The sequence below is a fragment of the Onychomys torridus genome, chromosome 14 (assembly GCF_903995425.1).
Source record: "Onychomys torridus chromosome 14, mOncTor1.1, whole genome shotgun sequence".
Taxonomy (NCBI): domain Eukaryota; kingdom Metazoa; phylum Chordata; class Mammalia; order Rodentia; family Cricetidae; genus Onychomys; species Onychomys torridus.
In genome coordinates this window covers 38422727-38442925 of record NC_050456.1, presented here as the reverse complement: position 1 = coordinate 38442925, position 20199 = coordinate 38422727, and the positions used below count along the sequence as shown (strand labels likewise).

General features: G+C 42.7%; 1 protein-coding gene across 1 annotated transcript in view; it reads right to left on the bottom strand.

Moving 5' to 3' along the window:
• The window catches only part of Atl1 (atlastin GTPase 1), a 62815-nt gene extending 48089 nt beyond the window's left edge, over nucleotides 1–14726 (bottom strand). The window contains exon 1 of the mRNA XM_036205607.1: nucleotides 14477–14726. Coding sequence (XP_036061500.1) covers nucleotides 14477–14510 — 34 coding nt within the window. The 5' untranslated portion in view covers nucleotides 14511–14726. The remainder of the gene's footprint in view (nucleotides 1–14476) is intronic.
• Between the last annotated feature and the right edge of the window lie 5473 nt (nucleotides 14727–20199).

Below are 20199 nucleotides of genomic sequence, written 5' to 3'. Positions count from 1 at the left end.
GATGAGCGGAGAAAATGGAGGGAAGGGAGGAGAGCTGATCAAAATAGGAGAGAAGGATGGAGCTGCCCTGACATGCTGTCCCTCTAGACAGCTCCTTGCCCTTCAGTTTTCTGCCATGTTAGGACACTCACTGGACACAAGTCATGTGACCATATGCTTATCTGCCTTAAGAGAGTGAGTCACAATAAATCTCTTTTCTTAAAAAAAAAAAAATCATCCAGTCTCAGGTTTTCTGTGACAGTAACAGAAAACAGACAGAGAAACAAACATGTTCTTTCAAGTTTTTGCATGCTGGATTTTGTATTCTAAGCAGAGAAATGCCAATCTTACGTGATATTTCTAAGCCACTAGAAGCCGGGACTCAGCTACTGAATTTTGATATGCAGAAAAGAAAATTTAAAAATTAGAACCAACAGAGCAAATAATCATTATTATATAATAGAAATGCTATCAGAATGTGTTACTAATTTTCTTAAACTTTGTAAAGAAACAAAAAACTACATTCTGTCTGTTCAGCAAATATTAAACTAGGAGAGATAACCAGCTCTGAGTATGCTAGAAATATTTTAGAGGAAATACATGGTGCCTAGGAAACTGTACCTTGGCAACAAAAATGTAAAGGACTGTTACTTTTCTTTGAAGTCTGTCTAATGATAGAACTTCTAGTGAAGGGCCCTCTGTCTGCTTAGATGCTGAGAATGCCTCCAAAGTAACAGCGTATCCACAGAGAGGCTGGGGGCTGAGGAGACACACAGAAGGTTAATTCATGAAGACGAATCATAGAGCTAGAGCAGAGCCATGGGCACAGAGAGATCATGTACGAGGTGCTCTCAAAGCGCCACCGCATAGCGATTAGGCACTTCCGCTGCTGCTAATGCTGCTGAGGAACGGTTCAAAGCGGCAATGCCAATCCTGCAGCCTCGGAGCCTGGGAGAGAATAAGGACATCACTTAGCAGGATTTTTATTTATTTGGAAGCAAAATTCCACAAATCATCCCAAATCTGTCAGCAACCATAAATTTCTATGTGTTTGCTTGCTCATGATTCCATGCTGAGAGCACTGTGTGTATGCATACCTCAACAGAAACGGAAAGAAACTAATGCAAAATGAAATCCAAACTCCTGATAGGGATACAGGGAAAACCTCCTTCCAAGCAAAGACACATTAGTTAAAAGAAATCAAAGCCAGCCTGGTCTACAGAGCGAGTTCCAGGGTAGCCAGAGCTGTTACACAGAGAAACTCTGTCTCAAAAAACAAACAAAACAAAAAGAAAAAAAGAAAGAAACCTTTCTGGTAAGTGTGTGTGTGTGTGTGTGTGTGTGTGTGTGTGTGTGTGTGTGTGCGCGCGCGCGTGCGCGTGCGCTCCCGCTCAATGCACATATATAAACATTATATATACACTCGGTGTCTGAATTAATAAAAAATTAAAAAATATATATAATTTTTGCCCCAAAAAATTCCATTTCCTGGAATCTATTCTAAGGAAATTATCAGAACTATACACATGTATTTATAAGAGACTCTAACAACATTATTTATGTGGTGACAAATCAGAAATAATCTAAAGGCCTAATTGCAAGATACTACAAATAAATTGTGACATAGGCATTTTATGTGAAATATACAGTCATTTGAAGTCACAGCTCAGCAGCTCAGAGCACTGGCTGCTCAAGAAGACCTGGGTTCTGTTCCCAACACCCACATGGCAGCTCACAACCATCTGTGACTCCAGGCCCAGAGGATCTGACACTCTCTGCAGGAACTTCATGCATGAAGTACATAGACATGCATTTGGGCAAAGATTCAAACACATAAAATGTAAAAAAATAATAAAATCTAAACATAAAAACAATTCAAACTATGGATATTTGGTAGCATGAATGCTTACATTGCAGCCAGTAGCCATATATGACTATTTAACTTTACAGAACTAAACTTAAATGCATTAAATATTTGGTTTCTCACTGTCATTTGCCCATGTTTAACATGCTCAACTGCCACATTGGCCTATGTCCACTCACATTGGACCACTGCAGGTACGGAATGTCTCTGTTACCACAGAAGGCACTGCCGTTACACAACATACATTCTGACTAGACTAACCCGAGCATACAGTTAATAAACTGTAATTTAGGAAAGTCTATACTGCTATGGATAGTTAATTAAATCCCAATGAGAATAAATTACATCAACATATATTAGAAACAAATTGCCACTTAGAGAAAATCTATAGCCATATATGTATATATAAAATATGGAAAATGTGAATATATCTTACATTTTTCAAGTTAAAAAGAATAAAAGTATATGTCTAAAAAATTAGAGATGCACAGAAATTAGGTAAATACAGCAGAAAAAAAGACACTGAATAATTAGAGATATAAGACACACAAATTAAAAAAAAAAAAGAATTTAAACCAAGAAAAATAATAGAAACCAAGAGCAATTGTGCTGTGTGAATGAATGGACAGATGGGTTATTCCCAGTTTCACAGACTCCTAATAGTGCCACTCACTATGGGCCTACTGGGTGCCATTTTCCCTGGAACCACCACAACTTCCAAAGCTCTCAAAGGCCTGGTCCCTCACCCTACTTCCTGTTTCTCCTTTGTCCTCTGAAAAGACAGAGGACATTCAAAAGCCATGGGATACACAGGGGAAAGTGATCACTTCCCATGATCAAAGAAAGGCGGCATCCCGGGGAAGACACGAGGCGCCTGAGTTTGTAGTTCACACCAACACAGGGACAGCTGCAACAATTAAAACAATTTATTTTACTTTTTCTTATTTTACTTTTGCTTTGTTTTTCGGAACCAGGGTTTCTCTGTGTTGCACTGGCGATCCTGGAACTCTCTCTATAGACCACACTAGCTTTGAACTCACAGAGCTCTGCCTCTGCCTCCTGAGTTCTGGGATTAAAGGTGTGCACCACTGCCTGGCTAACCTTTTTTTTTTTTTCTAATAGCAAACCATGGGGGACAGCAAGAATATGACTTCTGTAAGTAGCATGTGTTTGATTTAGATGTCCACTTCTCAGCACGTTGCAAGGCACACAAACAGGAGAGTGTGGCTTGTTCAAAAGAAAAGAAAAACAAAACACAGCAGTCCTCCCAAAGAAGGATAAGATGACAGATCTGCTGGGGAATGGGTTAAACGCTTTCTCACGGTACCGTAGATCCGCAGCACGTCAAGGAAGTGCTAGCGGGAGCACTGGAACAGAAGTAGAGCAAGTCAATGCTGAATGAGGAACCAACGTCCCAGCTAGAGGAAGGACACAGGCAAACACAAGAGTTATTGCCACTTTAACGATGGGAGGAATGCAGTGCAAACAAACTTCAGTAGAGAGACAAGGAACGTAAAAGGAGACAGATGCCAAGCTGGAAAGTATAAGTGAAAGGAAGATTTTACTGGAAGGTTTAAAAGCAGATTTGAGCAAGGAAGAAAATAAAAAATATTGAAAATAGGTCAGTTTTTAATGACTTTGTCTGAAGAACAAAATAGGAAAGGGGGTCTTGAGAGTGACTTCATTGGTAAAGTACGTGCTTTGAAGCCAGGAAGATCTGAGAGCTATGAAAACCTTGTGCACTGGTACACGCCATATTCCCCGGATGGGAGACAGACAAGAGGATGCCTGGGCCTCAACAGCCAGATTGACTTCCAGGTTTCATGAGAGACTCTTGTCTCAAAAAAAAAATGTCTGGGAAGAGTAGGAGCTGTGGCCTTGTTGGAGAAGGTGTGTCACTGGGGGGTGGCATCTGAGGTTTCAGAAGTCCACACCACGTGGCTCTTCCTCTGTCTTCTTGTGGATAAGGCTCTAAGATCTCAGCTACTGCTCCAGCACCATGCCTGCCTGCCACTGTGCTCCCCACCGTGATGGTCATGGACTCACCCTCATGTACTCTTTCTTCTGTAAGCTGCCTTGGTCATTGGTGCCGTCTCTCCACAGCAACAGAACAGTAACTTAGAAGTTGGTACCAGGGAGTGGGCTATTGTTATGATGGATCAGAGCATGCTGTTTTGTGGAGGAATGGGGAAAGCTTTGGACTTTGGATTAGGAAAGTTGTGGTGGTATTGTGTTCCCCACAATATTGTGCACCCTAATAAACTTATCTGGGGTCAGAGAACAGACAGCCACTAGATACAGAGCCACAAATGGTGGCTAGAAAATGGGAAGAGAAAGCCATAGCAGAAGTTGGGCGGTGGTGGCACACACCTTTAATCCCAGCAGTTGGGAGGCAGAGCCAGGCAGATCTCTGTGTGTTCAAGGATACAGCCAGCCTGGTGACACCCGCCTTTAATCCCAGGGAGTGACGGCAGAAAGTAGAAAGGTATATAAGGCGTGAGGACCAGGAACAAAGTTAGTTAAGCATTTGGCTGGTTAAGCTTTTAGGCTTTGGAGCAGCAGTTCAGCTGAGAGCCATTGGGATGAGGACACAGAAGCTTCCAGTCTGAGGAAACAAGACCAGCTGAGGAACTGGCGAGGTGAGGTAGCTGTGGCTTGTTCTGCTTCTCTGATCTTCCAGCATTCACCCTAATAACTGGCCTCAGGTTTGATTTTATTAGTAAGAACTTCTAACAATTCTGCTACAGAAAGTGGTTGAACACAGTAAGTGGGACGTAATGGGACATGCTAGTAGGAACTTAGAAGATGGTATGATGCTGAGATCTGTGTGGACTGTGGAGGCCCAGTGATGTGGGATGTCTTTCTGTATGCTGTGAATATGTGTTGCTTTTATTGGTTGATGTATAAAGCTGCTTTGGCCTATGGCAAAGTAGAACATAGCGAGGCAGGAAAGCCAAACTGAATGCAGGGAAAAAGAAGGGCAGAGTCAGGAGAGATGCCAACCAGTCAGCCGGCTGCTCAAGGAACAATATGCCAGCAGACTGAAATGGGTTAATTAAGATATAAGAGTTAGCTAGTAATAAGCCCGAGCCATCAGCCAAACATTTATAATTAATATAAGCCTCTGAGCAACTATTTTACAAGTGGCTGCAGGACCAGACTGGATGCAGAAAAGCCTCTGGCTACAGCCCACCTCAAGAGGTTTCAAGGCAACTAGTTTCTAGCAACTGGGCTAGAGATCATTCTTATGTTATTCTGGCAAGGAGTGTGGCTGATTTTTGCCCTTGTCCTAAAAATCTGCCTCAAACTAAATTGAAAAGTTTTAGACTAATTTTAACGGGAGAGGAGATTTCAAGACAGTCTACTATTGATATGTCACATGGTATTTGCGATCACTCCTATGCAGATCTACAATAAAAAAGAGCAAGTAGGGCAAAAAGGAAGAGAAAACATACAGCTTGAGGAGAAAAAGAGCCTCAGAGAGTTTATGTTGCAGCCGAGGTTTGTACTGAAAGGGTAAGTGACACAGACTAAAGGGAGAGGTGCCCTCAGACCCTCCCCAACACCCAGGTAATTCTACAGTCTGTAAAAATAAAAGGCCTAAGATTATCCTTTCCTAAAGAAAAAAATATAAGACATGAGGCCTCAAAAAGAAATTTGCACATCAATTTTTACAGAAACATTTACAATAAATAGCAAAAGTATGGAAGCAACCCAATGTCTATCTACTGATAGAAGATACTGTATTTTGTTTGTACATTGTATATGTATTGTTTTGTTCATTGTATATGCATAATGAAATGTCACTTGTCTTTACAAGGGAAGAGAATTCTGACATGCTAAATCTAAATAAACATAAAAAAGAATCAAGTGAACAAGTCAATTACAAAAAAATAAATACTATAACAATGTATTTATATGAAGCACCTATGGTAGCCAAAATCACAGAGAAAGAAAATCCAATGTTAGTCTTAAAGGACTGAGAGGAGAATGGATGAGGAAGTGTGCTTAACAGGTGAGGAGTTTCAGTTTTACAATGAATTTAAAATGGATACACAATATGAGTATTTAATGTCACTGAGCCAAACACTTAAAATGATTAAAATGGTAAAACTGTGTTACATATATTTTACAATTAAAAAAAACCCTGAAAAAAATAAGTACAATCATTTAAAATCAGGTAAGAGACTGTGTTTAAACTTTCAGATATGGAAAAGATTTCTTATGCTATAAAAAATCACAAACCATGAGATGTGGGTGAGCCAGCTCCAAAGCTGTGAGCATAGGAGAGCTGTCTCTGAGAGAACTGTCCCCATTACTCATTTCTCTTGTGGCAGCATGGGCGGGGGAGAGGTGCCCTCATACCCATCAATGCCTCAGCAAGGTGGAGAGTTGGCGCTGGGGTCATAAGCTCAGGAGAGCTGTCTCTGACCCCCACCAGCTGCAACACTCAGGAGAGCAGGCCCTGCACCTCACCTGGGCAACCTAACAGAGCCAGCTCTGCTGGCAGAGGTGTGGGGGAGTCAGCCCAGAAGTTGTGTGGGGGGGACAGCTTTCCCCACTACAAAACTGTCATGAGGCGATGTGGATGGGACAAAGATGCTCCTCTGACCCTTTGCCTCTTACTTCCTGTGACAGATGAGCGAGTGACCCACCCCCCTCTTACCAGCTACAGCACGCAGGCAAGTGAGCCCTGCTCCATGCCTAGGCAGCACAGTAGAGCTGACCCTGTTGGCATAGGCTCGGGTGAGATAGCCCGGAGGCTGTGAGAGTGGGATAGCTGGCCACACCCCACTTATCTGCCATGCTCTTCCCCCACACCACCCATCAATACCCGAGGCAGGTGGAAGAGCTGGCCCTGAGGTCATAAAAGTGAGAGGGCTGTCACTGCCCCTCATCAGCTGCAGCTCTTTGAGGAGTGGCCCCTACACCTCCCCTGGACAGCACAGTAAAGTAGGCCCTGAAAGTATAGGTGTGGGAGAACCTGACCCTGAGGATGTAAAAGCAGGAGAACTGGTCCCGCCCCTGCTCATTGCTGCCAGGGGTGAACCAGCCAGGATAATGCAGCGAGGGCTCACCCTGATGGTGAGGATAGGGGAGAGCTGGCAGGCTGACTGCCCAGGCCCAGAACCAGGGTTATGTGTTAACCCACCTCAAAAATCCACCCCATCTATGATCTGCTGGAGCGTGGAGGGGAGTGTTGGTCCTGTGGACCCAGGGCTGCAGGACCTCCATGATGCAGGGCAGCAACAGGATGTCCGGGAAGAGTCCCTTTGAGAGTTCAGCATCAATGGTGTAGCAGAGACCAGGGTCCTCAAACCAGACCAATGTTCTTTGCAATGAACACCTGCATGTGAAAATGTACGGATAAAGGGGTTGCTGTGTGGCTTACTGCATCATACTGCAGCTTCCATGACAAGATTTTTCCTTTCTCTTTCCCTCCCTCCTTTCTTTTTCCTTTTTTCTCTTAAATTTTATTTTATTTTATTCTGGGGAGGAGGAGAGAGGTGGGTAGGATTGGGAGGCATGATGTAAAAGTCATATCACAAAACATGATCTGCACAAAAAGGATACATAAAGAATTCAGAAAATCAAGAAGATGGGAAAAAAAAAACCAGAATGGGCAAAGGACTAACAGGCATGGAGTGGAACTGGTGAACATGAAGAAACACAGGAACTCATGCTCACACTCAGTACAGGTGATCTGAGAAAATGATGAGGCTGCACGTTACGTTACAACAATCTCTACGACACCAAGAGTGCGTGAGCAGACAGGGCGAACAAAATATTTTGGTTTTGGAAAAGCGCACACTCTACATTGCATTTATATTACACTGTGAAATTTTGTCTCCTAGAAATGTCATAGAAGCTACACCCATGAAATCTCATCAGCCCGGCTGCCTCAACAAGAACTGAACAAAGCCAATACCAGTAGACATGCTAACAGGGAAGAGGGAGATCTCACGGGGCTTCTACCCTAGACAAAGAGCTACAGGCAACTAAGGTATGCTGAGAGCAGGAGGAACAGTCTTCCCCAGGGAAGAGCCCCCAAATTGGCTATCTACTACCAAATGGTCAGCTGAAATTATCTGCACACCAGTAACTTTATATGGACTGAGCAGGATGTATTCACATAGCTAGAAATATATGTGCATTTACAGACATGTAACAACAATTAAAGAAACAGAGGTCATGAATCTGAGAAAGCACAGAAGGGGTGCATGAGAGGAGTCAGAAAGAAGAAAGGGGAAATGATGCCATTACATCTTAACTTCAAAAGAAATTTAAGTGTAAAGCTAAGGCAGTCAGTCCTGGTGGTGCAAGTCTATAACACTAGCTACTTAGGATGTTGAGGATAGTAAGTTCAACACCTGCCCGAGCTACAGAGTGAGTTCAAGGTTAGCCTGAGCAACTTAATGAGACTCTTAAAACAAGAAGGAAAAAAATGTACTGAGAATATAGCTCAGTGGTAGAGTGCTTGCCAAACTGATACAGGGCACAGGCTCACTTCCCAAGACTGCAAGAAAGAAAGAAAAAACAGAACTAAATAATCTTAGGTACATATATTCACTTAGAGGCATACTGGGCATATGTGTATTTTATATGCTCTTTTCATAAAGATATTCATATGAATTGTTATGGTAAAGAAGAAAAGCTTTCAAACCTAAAATCCTTTTCAAGAGTGGAAATATCTTAGGGTAGATCATTTTCCCAGTGAGCATAGGATCTAATTTATAATTAGTCTGGACTAAAGGTAAGTTTGAGAAGGGGACCCAGGAGTCATCAAAACAACTTGGTACCAGAACCTAAGTCTGTGTGCGCGTATGCATGTGTATACATACGTGCATACATGTTTATGTGTGTGTGTGTGTGTTTGTGAGTGCTTGTGTATGTGTCCACGTGTGTGCATGTGAATGTGTGTGTTATGGAATAATCTTTTTGTACACTGTGAAGATGTGTCTTTGCCAAGGTGCCTTCTAATTGGTTTAGTAAAAGCTGACTGGCCAGTAGCAAGGCCGGAGATGTAGGCAGGACAGCTTGACAGAGGATGATGATGCATCTCAAGCAGATGCAGAGAAAAACAGATGAACATGCCATGTTGAAAGAAGGTACCCCCATGTGGCAGGGGGTAGATAAGAAATAAGGGTTCATTCAAAACATGTTAGCTAGTAATGGCCTGAGCTACTGGCCCAGCATTTATAATTAATAATAACTTTCTGTGTAGTTATTTGGGGAGTGGCTGCTGAAACAGAGAAACTCACCTACATGTGTGCACATGGATTTGTGCATGCATGTGTGAGTACATGGGCATGTGTATGTGTGTACATGTATGTGCATATATGTGTGAGTGGTGGGGGGAGGGGTGTGTGTGTGCACGTGCGCGTGCACACACACATATGAAAACTGTATCTGGAAAGAGAAGCAGGGGAATCAAGTTAATTGAGAAAAACTCAGGAGGTGAGACTGTATAGCACAGGTTTTATATATATGTATGTGTGTCAAACAATACATATTATATTAATGTATGTGTCATGAAGCACATTTATGTGTGTGTGTGTGTGTGTGTGTGTGTGTGTGTGTGTGTCATACAGTACATGTGGAACACAACAGAAATTTAGTATTTTGTAGTTTTGTTTCATGAGGACAAGGTCTGTAGAAACACATTCCTCCCAGGGTCACATGTCTGAACATGTGACTCGGCACTCCACTGGTGGCACTGTGTGGCAATGCTGTGGACTTTTAGGAGGTGGAGGCTTGATGGAGGAAGTGGGTCGGTCAATGGGAGTGGACCTTAGGTTTTATAGCCAGGCCCTACTTCCTGTCTGCTCTTCCTGTTTCCTGTTGATCATCCCGTGTTTTTGAGGCCATACCACACTATCATGGTGGGCTGTCTCCCTTCTTCTTATTTAGGTTGTTTTTCACAAAGGCAAGAAAAGTGACTTACACAGCTAGGCGTGGCCACTTTCTAAAAAGGAGACAACAAACAATATTGACCATGAACAATAGCCCAGCTCTACAGCAGTTTTCAAAGTCAACTTCACACAACAGTAGCCAAGAAGAGAGTGTGATCTGACCTGGAATGTACTCTGTACCCTCCATGTCTACAATAAGAAGAGTGTGGCATCCTATGTAGATCTGACCTCTGTCTTGAGTGACTCCTAACCCACCAGCTTTCCCATGTCCTCCCATATATGACCGACCACAGTTGTCCCGATCATCACAGCCGCCATCACATCCTGTCATGATAATCCTGACAGTGTGATCTGACATACAGAGTTCTCCCAGGGAAATGCCTGGTGCTGGGCATGTGCTCTTTCTGCCAGAGAGACATCAGCTCTGTTCTACTCTAAACCCCATTTCACCAGAATGTTCTTTAGCTTCTTAGACATTATCTGTATTTCCAAAACACACAAAGGCAAACTCATTTGAACACCTATACCACATCAGTAGTGGAAATTACCTAAAGAAAATGTCTTTCCAATCTTTTCCTATGTTGTACAAACGCGCTGCTCACACGCTCCAAGTCAGCAGGGTTTTCCTAATTCCCAATGCCACACACCCGAGTAGACATGGGAGAAAGCAGCTGTGTCCCCTGAGACAATCCCAGCTCTGAAACCTGGGAGTGGGGTTGACATCAGGATCTGTGTCACACCTTTGAAAGCTTCGTCTAGATCAAAACCTAGAGTTGGATCCGGACCTGGCCTTTGAACTAAGACCCCCAGGAACAATCCTTTCTAATTACACAGTACTTCTTTATTTCCTTTGGTCCACTTCAGATTCTAACTTTCTCTCCCATCCCCCATACATGCTCATTATTGGTTGTACCAGTGGACCTCAGGTCTGATGACTCACATTCACTCTATTTTTTAAATCTAAGTTTCTCTCATTCCCAAGCTTCAAGTATACACTTAGCAAATTTGTTAAATGATAACTTCCTTCTTCAATATTAGCCCATTTACCATAGTTCTGCTCATAATTGTATTATATCCATATTGTTGTTAATTTTCCCTCAAAAACAAAACCAGAAACCTGAAACTCCCACAATGCCTTTTCTACAAATGGAACTTTCTTATATTTACTCTAAAGCTAAGGCCACTTTTGTTCCAAGGCAGCCCAAGTTAAAACTTTATTTCAAACATTTCTGTAAGGTATTACTGTCCAGTCAGTTTTTGTCAAACTGTAGAGACCAAATTCTTACATTGTATCTCAAGTTTTTGAGGAAGTTAAATGAACAGAAATAAACAAACAAGGTCTACACTGTTGCTCTGTTTCGGGTAGATGTCCTCCAGCACTGAAAGACTGCTTTCTGGGCTACTGTTTCTGATACTCATCTGTCCCCTTTACCTCCCACACTAGCACACTTGATCTACTTTTCTAGTCCAAGGTGATTGAGTTTATAGAGCACTGACCTCTTCTACCAGCTCAGCCCTAGACAAGCTTGTTGTGACAGCTTCTGGCATCTGTTCCAGCTGCTAGTCCGCAGTACACGGACTGGGAACAACCAATCCTGACTTAAATCTTAGCTCCAGAACACAGAAACCGTGGTGCCTCTAGCAAGTTCCTTGGGGTCTCTAATCTCAGATTTCCCAACCATTAAAACAATAATAATACCGCCTACCCTTGAAAAGTTGCCTCTTAAGTGCTTACATATACTCAAACTACCTGCATGCAGATTTGGGTTCAGGTGGTGGATTCTCAGTGCTGTTCACACCTGGGTTCCCCAGTGGTGCCTCTGAGTATGATCCTCAACACAACCTCCAACTCTGGTGGACAACACACGTGTTTCTACTCCCTAGCCTCCCTGATCTCTGCAAGACCTAAAAGGCAGTGTCCCCTTGTGAAGATATCATCTCAGAGTTCTACAGGGTCCTGAGCTTTTAGGTACAGACTGGCAAAGACCTGCCTTGTTCTTTCCTTGGGGATCACTCCATTTCCCAGGTTTGGGTTATCCACGCTGTCTCATTTTTTCCCCTCCATGACAGCTCTGACAACAGCTAGCTGTAAGGATCACTGCACTTCTCTTTAAGTATCAACAGACTATTTTCTCAGAAGAGAGACCTACAGCTTCTTATGAGAACCTGTTTTCCCCACCTCATACCCCAACTCATTCACTTGTAAACACCCCACACTATTAGCTACAAAAGGTAAATCAGAAGAAAACTCTAGCTTCTAACCACAGTTCTCTAACTCACAAAATATATGATTTTTAACTCAGTCATTTATCCTACCAGTGACTTCCATTTTTTTTTCCATCTGCAAAATAGATAGTAAACACAAATATTTAAAAGACTACAGACCAAACGGGACCATGAAAATGAATTTGCATTGGAAATGGAGTCCTGCACAACTGTGGACAGAATCACCTTCTACTCAAAGCGGTGGTTCACCTGGAACAGAAGTGAAGATCAAAAAATCTGAAACAGAGCTGGAAACGCCTGTCTAGCATTTACCAGCCCTGCCATTAAACATAAAAAGTGAAGAGTAGAGCGTCTACCTTACATGATGTTATTTCAAGATGTAAGCCTCTATTGCTATCATTAAATACCTACTGTGTGCTAGGCACACAGTACTATACCAGGCATTGTAAATAAAATGGAATTTAATATCTTGGTTAAAACGTCTACCTCTTATTACTACAGTTCCTAAATGATTTATTTTATACATACTTCACAGCAAGTAAAAACCTAAAGTCATGAAGCATTCCCACAGGATACTGAGGTCACACTCCATAATTCCAGTGTTTATCTTCAATGGGAGTTTCCAGTGGGCACATAATGACTCTGGCATGTCCCCCCTAATTTATCACTTACGTTTATATTGTCCTGATGATTTTGGAGTAAACTGTTTGGAAGATAATTCTACCAAACATAAATGAGCTCAGAGACTGCTTTTCAAAGTAACATCACAGTCTGTCCGCTCCTTTACCACCTCCAGTACTAGTCAAAACACACATTTCTAGGCCCTACTTCAGATGTGTTGATGCAGAACCCCTGGCTGGATGCTGTGGGAACCTTCATTTCTATTAATTTTCCAATTTGTTCTTATGTAAATCCCACTTGAGAATGGCATGGGGGTGGGCTACCTAAGAAACCTGTAACCAAATACTCAAGAATAATGAGTGACGGCATAATAAAGAAGAATTCTTAGAATAAACAGCCACATGCCTGGCTCCTAGCAAGTCGGAGTCAACGATCCAATCCAGGGATCAAGACAAAAATCTGAGTTGAACATATTCACCTTCACCGTGAATGGTCAATAGTGTTCAAATTTCTCTTCCAGAGCAAGAATGGGAATGGAAAATGACACTGGAGACCTTACCCAAGTTTTCAAAGGAAGCAAAGACTGTGCCTGCAAAACTGAAAATCAGGCTTGGTAATCTGGGGAAATGAAATTGCTTCTCTTAAATTTAGTCAACTACAGCCTGCCTGCTCCACCTCTCCACAGCAACCAGGGCTCTAGGGTACTCTCTCAAATGCAAGCCTTGCCCACAGGAGGGGCTGATCTTGTGACCACCACACCAACGGGAAGCAAGGAGGCATTCTGATCTTTCGACAAAAGGAAACAGAAATAACGAACTAGAAGGTACATCTATCATCTTAGTAAGACAGAAACAGAGCTGGAGACAGAGCGCCAAGGAGCACTCCTAGTGGGCGTGAACTTTCAAAACATTAACAATGCAGAAGCCAGTAGAACACAACGTTTCCCTATACACCACCTTGTCGGAGGTTGGAGATCCACACTGGTTCCGATCATAAAATGTGTTTATAGGGCTTTAATTAAGATGCTGATGAGCTAACCACTGTGCCTGCAAGAAACGGGGAGCCCAACCCGACAAGGCCGCCCAGCCTGCCCACACTCCTCCAGATCTGGTCTGGAACGGCAAAGCGGGCGGGGCGCGGTTTCTCCTGCATCGCTGCGCTCCTCTCCGTTCTGCCTGCGTGAGCACCGCCCACCCACTCGCGCGTGAACCCACTGGGCCCAGCCCTTCCTTAGGCCCGGTGCTGAATCATGAACCCAGTATCTCCACAAGGTAAAAATCGAAGAACAAAGCCAGTCTTGAGGCTAGTCTGAATAGATCCGGGTTGGGCGGCAGGCTACAAACCCCAATTCTGCTCGCCTTCTCCCCCATTCCTCCACTAACCCCAAACTGAAGTAAGTGTGCAGTGCTAGGGACTCTCAGGAGGGTACCCCATATCCCAGGCTGCAGAGACGCGTTTGCTGCAGCGCAGTGTCCTAGCTCGCTCCGCCTCATTGTTCCACCGCCCGCCCAGAGCCCGCCAGCATCCGAATAAGCCCTTGTCCCAGAAAGCAGACTGGGGCTCCACCTGCTCCAGACCGACCCTTTGCCCCTCTTCGCCCACAACCACAGCTCTAGACCACCTTCTGCGCCAACCTTCTAGCCTAGCTCTAGGGCGGAGCCCAGAGCTCAGAGTCCGTAGGGTGCTGTCCAAATGCTGGGAGGAGGCGGCGCGGAATGGGGAAGGAGCCGCAGGCCCGGCCTGCACCAGGCTCAGCACGGGTGACATCGCCAATCCTCTCAGCAGTGAGCAGTCTGCAGAGGCAGGCACTCGGCAGCAGAAAACAGAGGGCCAGACCCTCTGAAGGCTGCACAAGTTACCGATTGCTACTCACCCCAACTGTTTCTGTCCCTGCGGCTCTTGGCCATGGCGGTCCTTGGGCTGGTGGTGGCGAGGTGCTGTCACTGCGCTTGTGGTCGTCTCCAGGGCCGCAGGTCGCTGGCACTAAGAGGCTCTGTGCCCGCTCTGGGCGCAGTTCGCTCAGACTCTGAGGATGTTGCTGTGGCGCTGGTGGGAAGGACCGGGGAGGAAAAGGGAGGAGAAAGCGGATGAACCAAGCTCAGCATCACCAGCTGGAGTTCACACAAATACCAGCGTCACACCCTCTGTACCTTGGCCCACCCTTAAACTGTGAAGACAGTAACAGACTATATACTGCAACATTTTCAACAAACACACACACAAATAAACAGCACCGCCGGCACACACTCACAGAATTTAAAAGCATTATCTAGTGACAGAAACACATAAACCATCATTATTCTGGCTGCTCCAACACACGATAGCAACATTTGGACAAATTAAAGCGCTCTGCATTATCCTCCAGGCATCTTTTAAAATCTTTTCATTTTAAAAGGTTATATTTTAAAAAGAAGATATCTTGTATTGTTGTAAATGTACACTAAGCGAGTCTGTGTCTTATAATTAGGCTAATTTAGATCAAAGTAAGCTAGAGATTAACTGTAATCTGTAACTGCTCAGTGTCTAATGGAACATCTCCTCAAAGTTGCAAAGACAGTTTGAAGTTATATATAGTCTGACAGCAAACATCTGAAGGAAAAACAGGCTCCATAGTCAGGGTGTACAGGATGCTTTGGCAGCTATAAAAGTTGCAGCAAATTTCAAGGAAAATCGAAATGCAACAAATACTAAAACATTACTTTTTTTTTTTTTTTTTTAATGTTTCTGCCTCTCTGCCCAAACTTCGGTGTGGTCAGCATCCTATAGACCCACCCCTTCACACTCTGACCACTAGATACTTCATCCCATTCACCTCCTCAGTTTGTCCTGATCCACACACTGGTCTCTACTTAGGGCATGTTACAACAACTTCTCACTTTTGTAGAACCCATTTTTCCTCTTAGTGAAGTAATTTATGGGTAAATATCATGAAATTGGATATCACAAAAAAACCTTCAGTAAATGACTGCACATATAGTGTGTCTTCAAATGTTGTCCAAGGTCTTTTTACCTAATGATTTCAGTAATTCTGGCATTCTTGTCTGAATTACTTTTGTATTACTTTAAATGGAAATTTAAAAATAATTCTATAATTTCTTCTACATTTTACAGTTAGAAGCTCGCTCTCTTACACACACACACACACACACACACACACACACACACACACACACTTTTATATACTGAGCATACTAGGATAGTTTGAATGAGGTATCTCCCAAGTATCTTGAGCATTAGAATACTCAGGCTTCAGCCAGTGGCATTGTTTCAGTAGGTTTACCAGATGTGGCCTTGCTGGAGGAAATATGTCACTAAGGGCAGGTTCTGAGAGCCTGCTTGATGCTTGCAGTTGGAAATGTGAGCTCTTAGCTATTCCTGCCACCCTGCCTGCCTGCTGCCACGCTTCCCAGCCTAGATGGTAATGGACCCTTATCCCTCTAGAACTGAAGCCCAAAACAAATGCTTCCTTTAAGTTGCCGTGGTCATTGTCATAGTTAGGGTTTCTGTTGTTATGATGAAACACCAGGACCAAAAAGCAGGTTGGGGAGGACAGGGTTTATTTGACTGACTCTTCCCCATCACTCAATGTTCTTCATCAAAGGAAGTCAGGACAGGAACTCAAACAGGGCAGGAACCTAGAGGCAGGAGCTAATGCAGAAGCCATGGAGGGGAGCTGCTTACTGCCTTGCTCCCTATGGCTTGCTTAGCCTGCTTTCTTATAGAACTAACCCAGAACCAAGGATGGCACCACACACAATGGGCTGGGTCCTCCCTCACTGATCATTAATTAAGAAAATGCCCTATAGCCAGATCATATGGAAGCATTTTCTCAATTGAGGCTCCCTCCTTTGAGTTAACTCTAGCTTGTGACAAGTTGACATAAAACTATCCAGCACCATCACGGTGTTGGGCCACAGCAACAGAAAAAGAACTATAGATTCATGGACTCTTTAAAGATGGTTCATTGCCATCCTTACTTTTTAAGGGTGCATGTATATGTGTGCAGATGTTTGTGCTTGTAGAGGTCAGAGGAGGATGCCCAGGGTCCTGCTCTATCCCTCTCTGCCTTACTCAATTGAGACAGTCTCTCATTAGCCCTGGAGCTCACCAACTAGACTAGGCTGTCTGTTAGCAAGGGCTAAAGATCCTGCTGTCTCTCCCCTACCTAGCACTGGGGTTATAGGCACCAGTGCTATACTTGGCTTTTTTAGACGACAGAGATCTGAACTCAGGTTATCATATGTACACAGCCAGTGCTCTTATCCTCTGAGCCATCTCTTCAGTCCTCCTGTTTTTTTAATGTTCGAAATTCCCTAGATTTACCATGAAGGAGCCTCTTTGAGTCTGTTCCTGTGTTTGTAACACTTGCCTAATTTGTATTGGGCACTTCCTGGTTTTTGGCACAAGGAAATGTTCCAGGGTTCCCTCCTCTTGCCCTGCCTCAGGACTGGCATTTCTCTGGGTACTCGGGCTCCTTTCAGGTTGTGCTCCTGCTGCTGGGGTGTCACCATTTCTGGATTCTGTCAGTAGGCATTTCTGGAATACTTATCTACGACAGGACATCGCTACACTGCCCAGGTTGGCCTTGGCCCCCTAGTTTTCCTGATTACATTTCCTGAGTAATCCATTATAAGCATGTGCTACTGTCATGCCTGGCTTCATTGTATTGTATTATATTGTGTTGTATTGTGTTGTATTGTATTGTATTGTGTTGTATTGTGTTGTATTGTGTTGTATTGTGTTGTATTGTGTTGTATTGTGTTGTATTGTGTTGTATTGTGTTGTATTGTGTTGTATTGTGTTGTATTGTGTTGTATTGTGTTGTATTGTGTTGTATTGTGTTGTATTGTGTTGTATTGTATTGTATTGTATTGTATTGTATTGTGTTGTATTGTATTGTATTGTATTGTATTGTGTTGTGTTGTGTTGTGTTGTATTGTATTGTATTGTATTGTGTTGTATTGTGTTGTGTTGTATTGTGTTGTATTGTGTTGTATTGTGTTGTATTGTATTGTATTGTATTGTATTGTGTTGTGTTGTATTGTATTGTATTGTATTGTGTTGTATTGTATTATATTGTATTGTATTGTGTTGTATTGTATTGTGTTGTATTGTATTGTATTGTATTGTGTTGTATTGTGTTGTATTGTATTGTATTGTGTTGTATTGTATTGTATTGTATTATATTATGTTGTATTGTGTTGTATTGTATTGTATTGTATTGTATTGTATTATATTGTGTTGTATTGTGTTGTATTGTATTGTATTGTATTGTATTGTATTGTATTGTATTGTACTTTGAGACAGGGTTTCACTCTGCAGCCCTGGATGTCCTGGAACTTGCTATGTAGACCTCTGACTCAGAGATCTTCCTGCCTCTGCCTCCTGAGTGCTGGGATAAAACATGTGCATGACCATCCCTGGCCTCTGGCTTTTATTTATTTTTAACTTAATAAACCCCAATTTATTAAAGAAAATACATCAAACTACATGAAAATAAACATAAAGAGTTATTTGTTATGTTTGTGTGGGGGTTATAATTGTAAAACACTAGAATCAAGTCAAATGCCCACACATTGAAGAATGGTTGAATAAAATGTGATATATCTGCACATTGCACTATTATGAGTCTTTAAAGAAATTCAGTTGGTCATTATCAACTGTCAAAATTAATTTCCACCCACTTAAGTAGAAGATGGATCAAATAATAATATACCCACCCATAAAACAGAAAATGCTATAAAATAATGTTTCTATTTATCTATGCAATGAACATGGTAAAACTAACTCAGAAGGCACTGAGACAGGTTGCTGATGGGAGGTAGGCAGGAACAGGACAATGGAAATGGCAGGAAGGGCTGTGAGTACTCATATTATCCATGCATAGCTTGTATATATAATTCTCTTACAGCCATAACACTGTTTCACAGTCTCCAAAATAAATAAGTGAACAAACCAGGATGCGGACGGAATTATTTTTAGCACTTTGGCCGGGATCAAGTACAATGTGGAAGGAACTAAAGTCCAGCTGCAAAACTCCATTTAAAACAAAAGTGAAAGCCAGCAACGTGGTTCAGTGTGGAAAGACGCTTGCGGTTCAATCCTCGAACCTACACAGTAGAAGAAAAGAACCACCTCCAGCAACTTATCCTCTGACCTCTATACACCCTCTTCTACAAACAGTAAGTAAATGTAAAAATTAATCAATAAAATAAAGTAAGAGTCAACTTAACCCAACACTTGGGAGGAAAGAGGATTTCAAGCCCAAGGCTAGTCTTGAATAAGTAAGTTCAGGGCTAAAGTGAACTACATGAGAACCTGAAAAAAAAAAAGTTAAACCAACAGGAACTAAATACAAGAATTGCACTCTTTTGTTGTTCTGTTTGCTTAGCACACATGGTTAGAAATTATGTGTATACTAGGATTAAAGAGATGTTAAGCAAATAATGACAGAGATAGAGTTACCTAAGGTTTAGAAGACAGGAGAAGAAGAATAGAATGAACTCTGAGACATTGAATTGTAATATAAAGTATTAGTATGACATAATAAAAATACAAATAATCTGATATTTTAAGTAGCTACACTTCTTAATTCCGTATGTCCCAAGTGAACCAACTGGCTAGTAGGACATGAAATGATGACATCTTCACTCATTCCAGAAATGCAAAACCACATGATACCACTTCACATCTGGAGTAACTATAAACAAGAGAGACAACAGAAGGCACTGATGAGTGTGTAGGAAAACTAACACCTTCACACACTACATGTGAAAACATAAAATGCTACAGCAAAATGAGACAGGAGTCTGGTACTTCCTCAAACTAAACACAGGATTACTGTGTGACTCAGCCATTCTCCTCCTAGGTGTGTATCCCAAAGAAATTACAACGCAAGTTCACACAGAAACTCGTACAGCAATGTTAGTGTTAATAAATATGGAAAAAGTAGACGCCACAAGTGGTGGTGTGGAAGAAAATCACGTCCATAGGCTCATGGAGAGTGGCACTATTAGGAGGTGTGGCCTTGTGGGAGGAAGTGTGTCACTGGGGTGGGCTTTGGGGTTTTAGATATTCAAGCCAGGCCCAGTGTCACTCTCTTTCCCTGCTGCCTGCCAATTCACATGCAGAACTCTCAGCTACCTCTCCAGCACCATGTCTGCCTGTGTGCTACCATGCTTTCTGTCATGATGATGATGGACTGAACCTGTGAACTGTAAGCCAGTCCCCGATTAAATGTTTTCCTTTATAAGAGTTGTCGTGGTCATGGTGTCTCTTCACAGGAATAAAACCCTAACTAAGACTGTTGTGGGATATTTGTTTATAGTATGTGAAGATGTGTCCGTCTTTGGCCTCACCTGACTAAGGTACCTGATTGGTTTAATAAAGAGTTGAATGGTCAATAGCTAGGCAGGTGAGAATAGACAGGACTTCTGGGCAGACAGAGGAACACAGAGGGTTAGAATCTGGTAAAGTGGGGGACACGGTCAGACACAGAGGGAGTTAGATATACAGAATGGAAGGGAAGTAAAAAGCCATGTGGAATGCAGATTAGTAGAAACAGGTTAATTTAAATTATAAGAGCTAGTTGGGAAC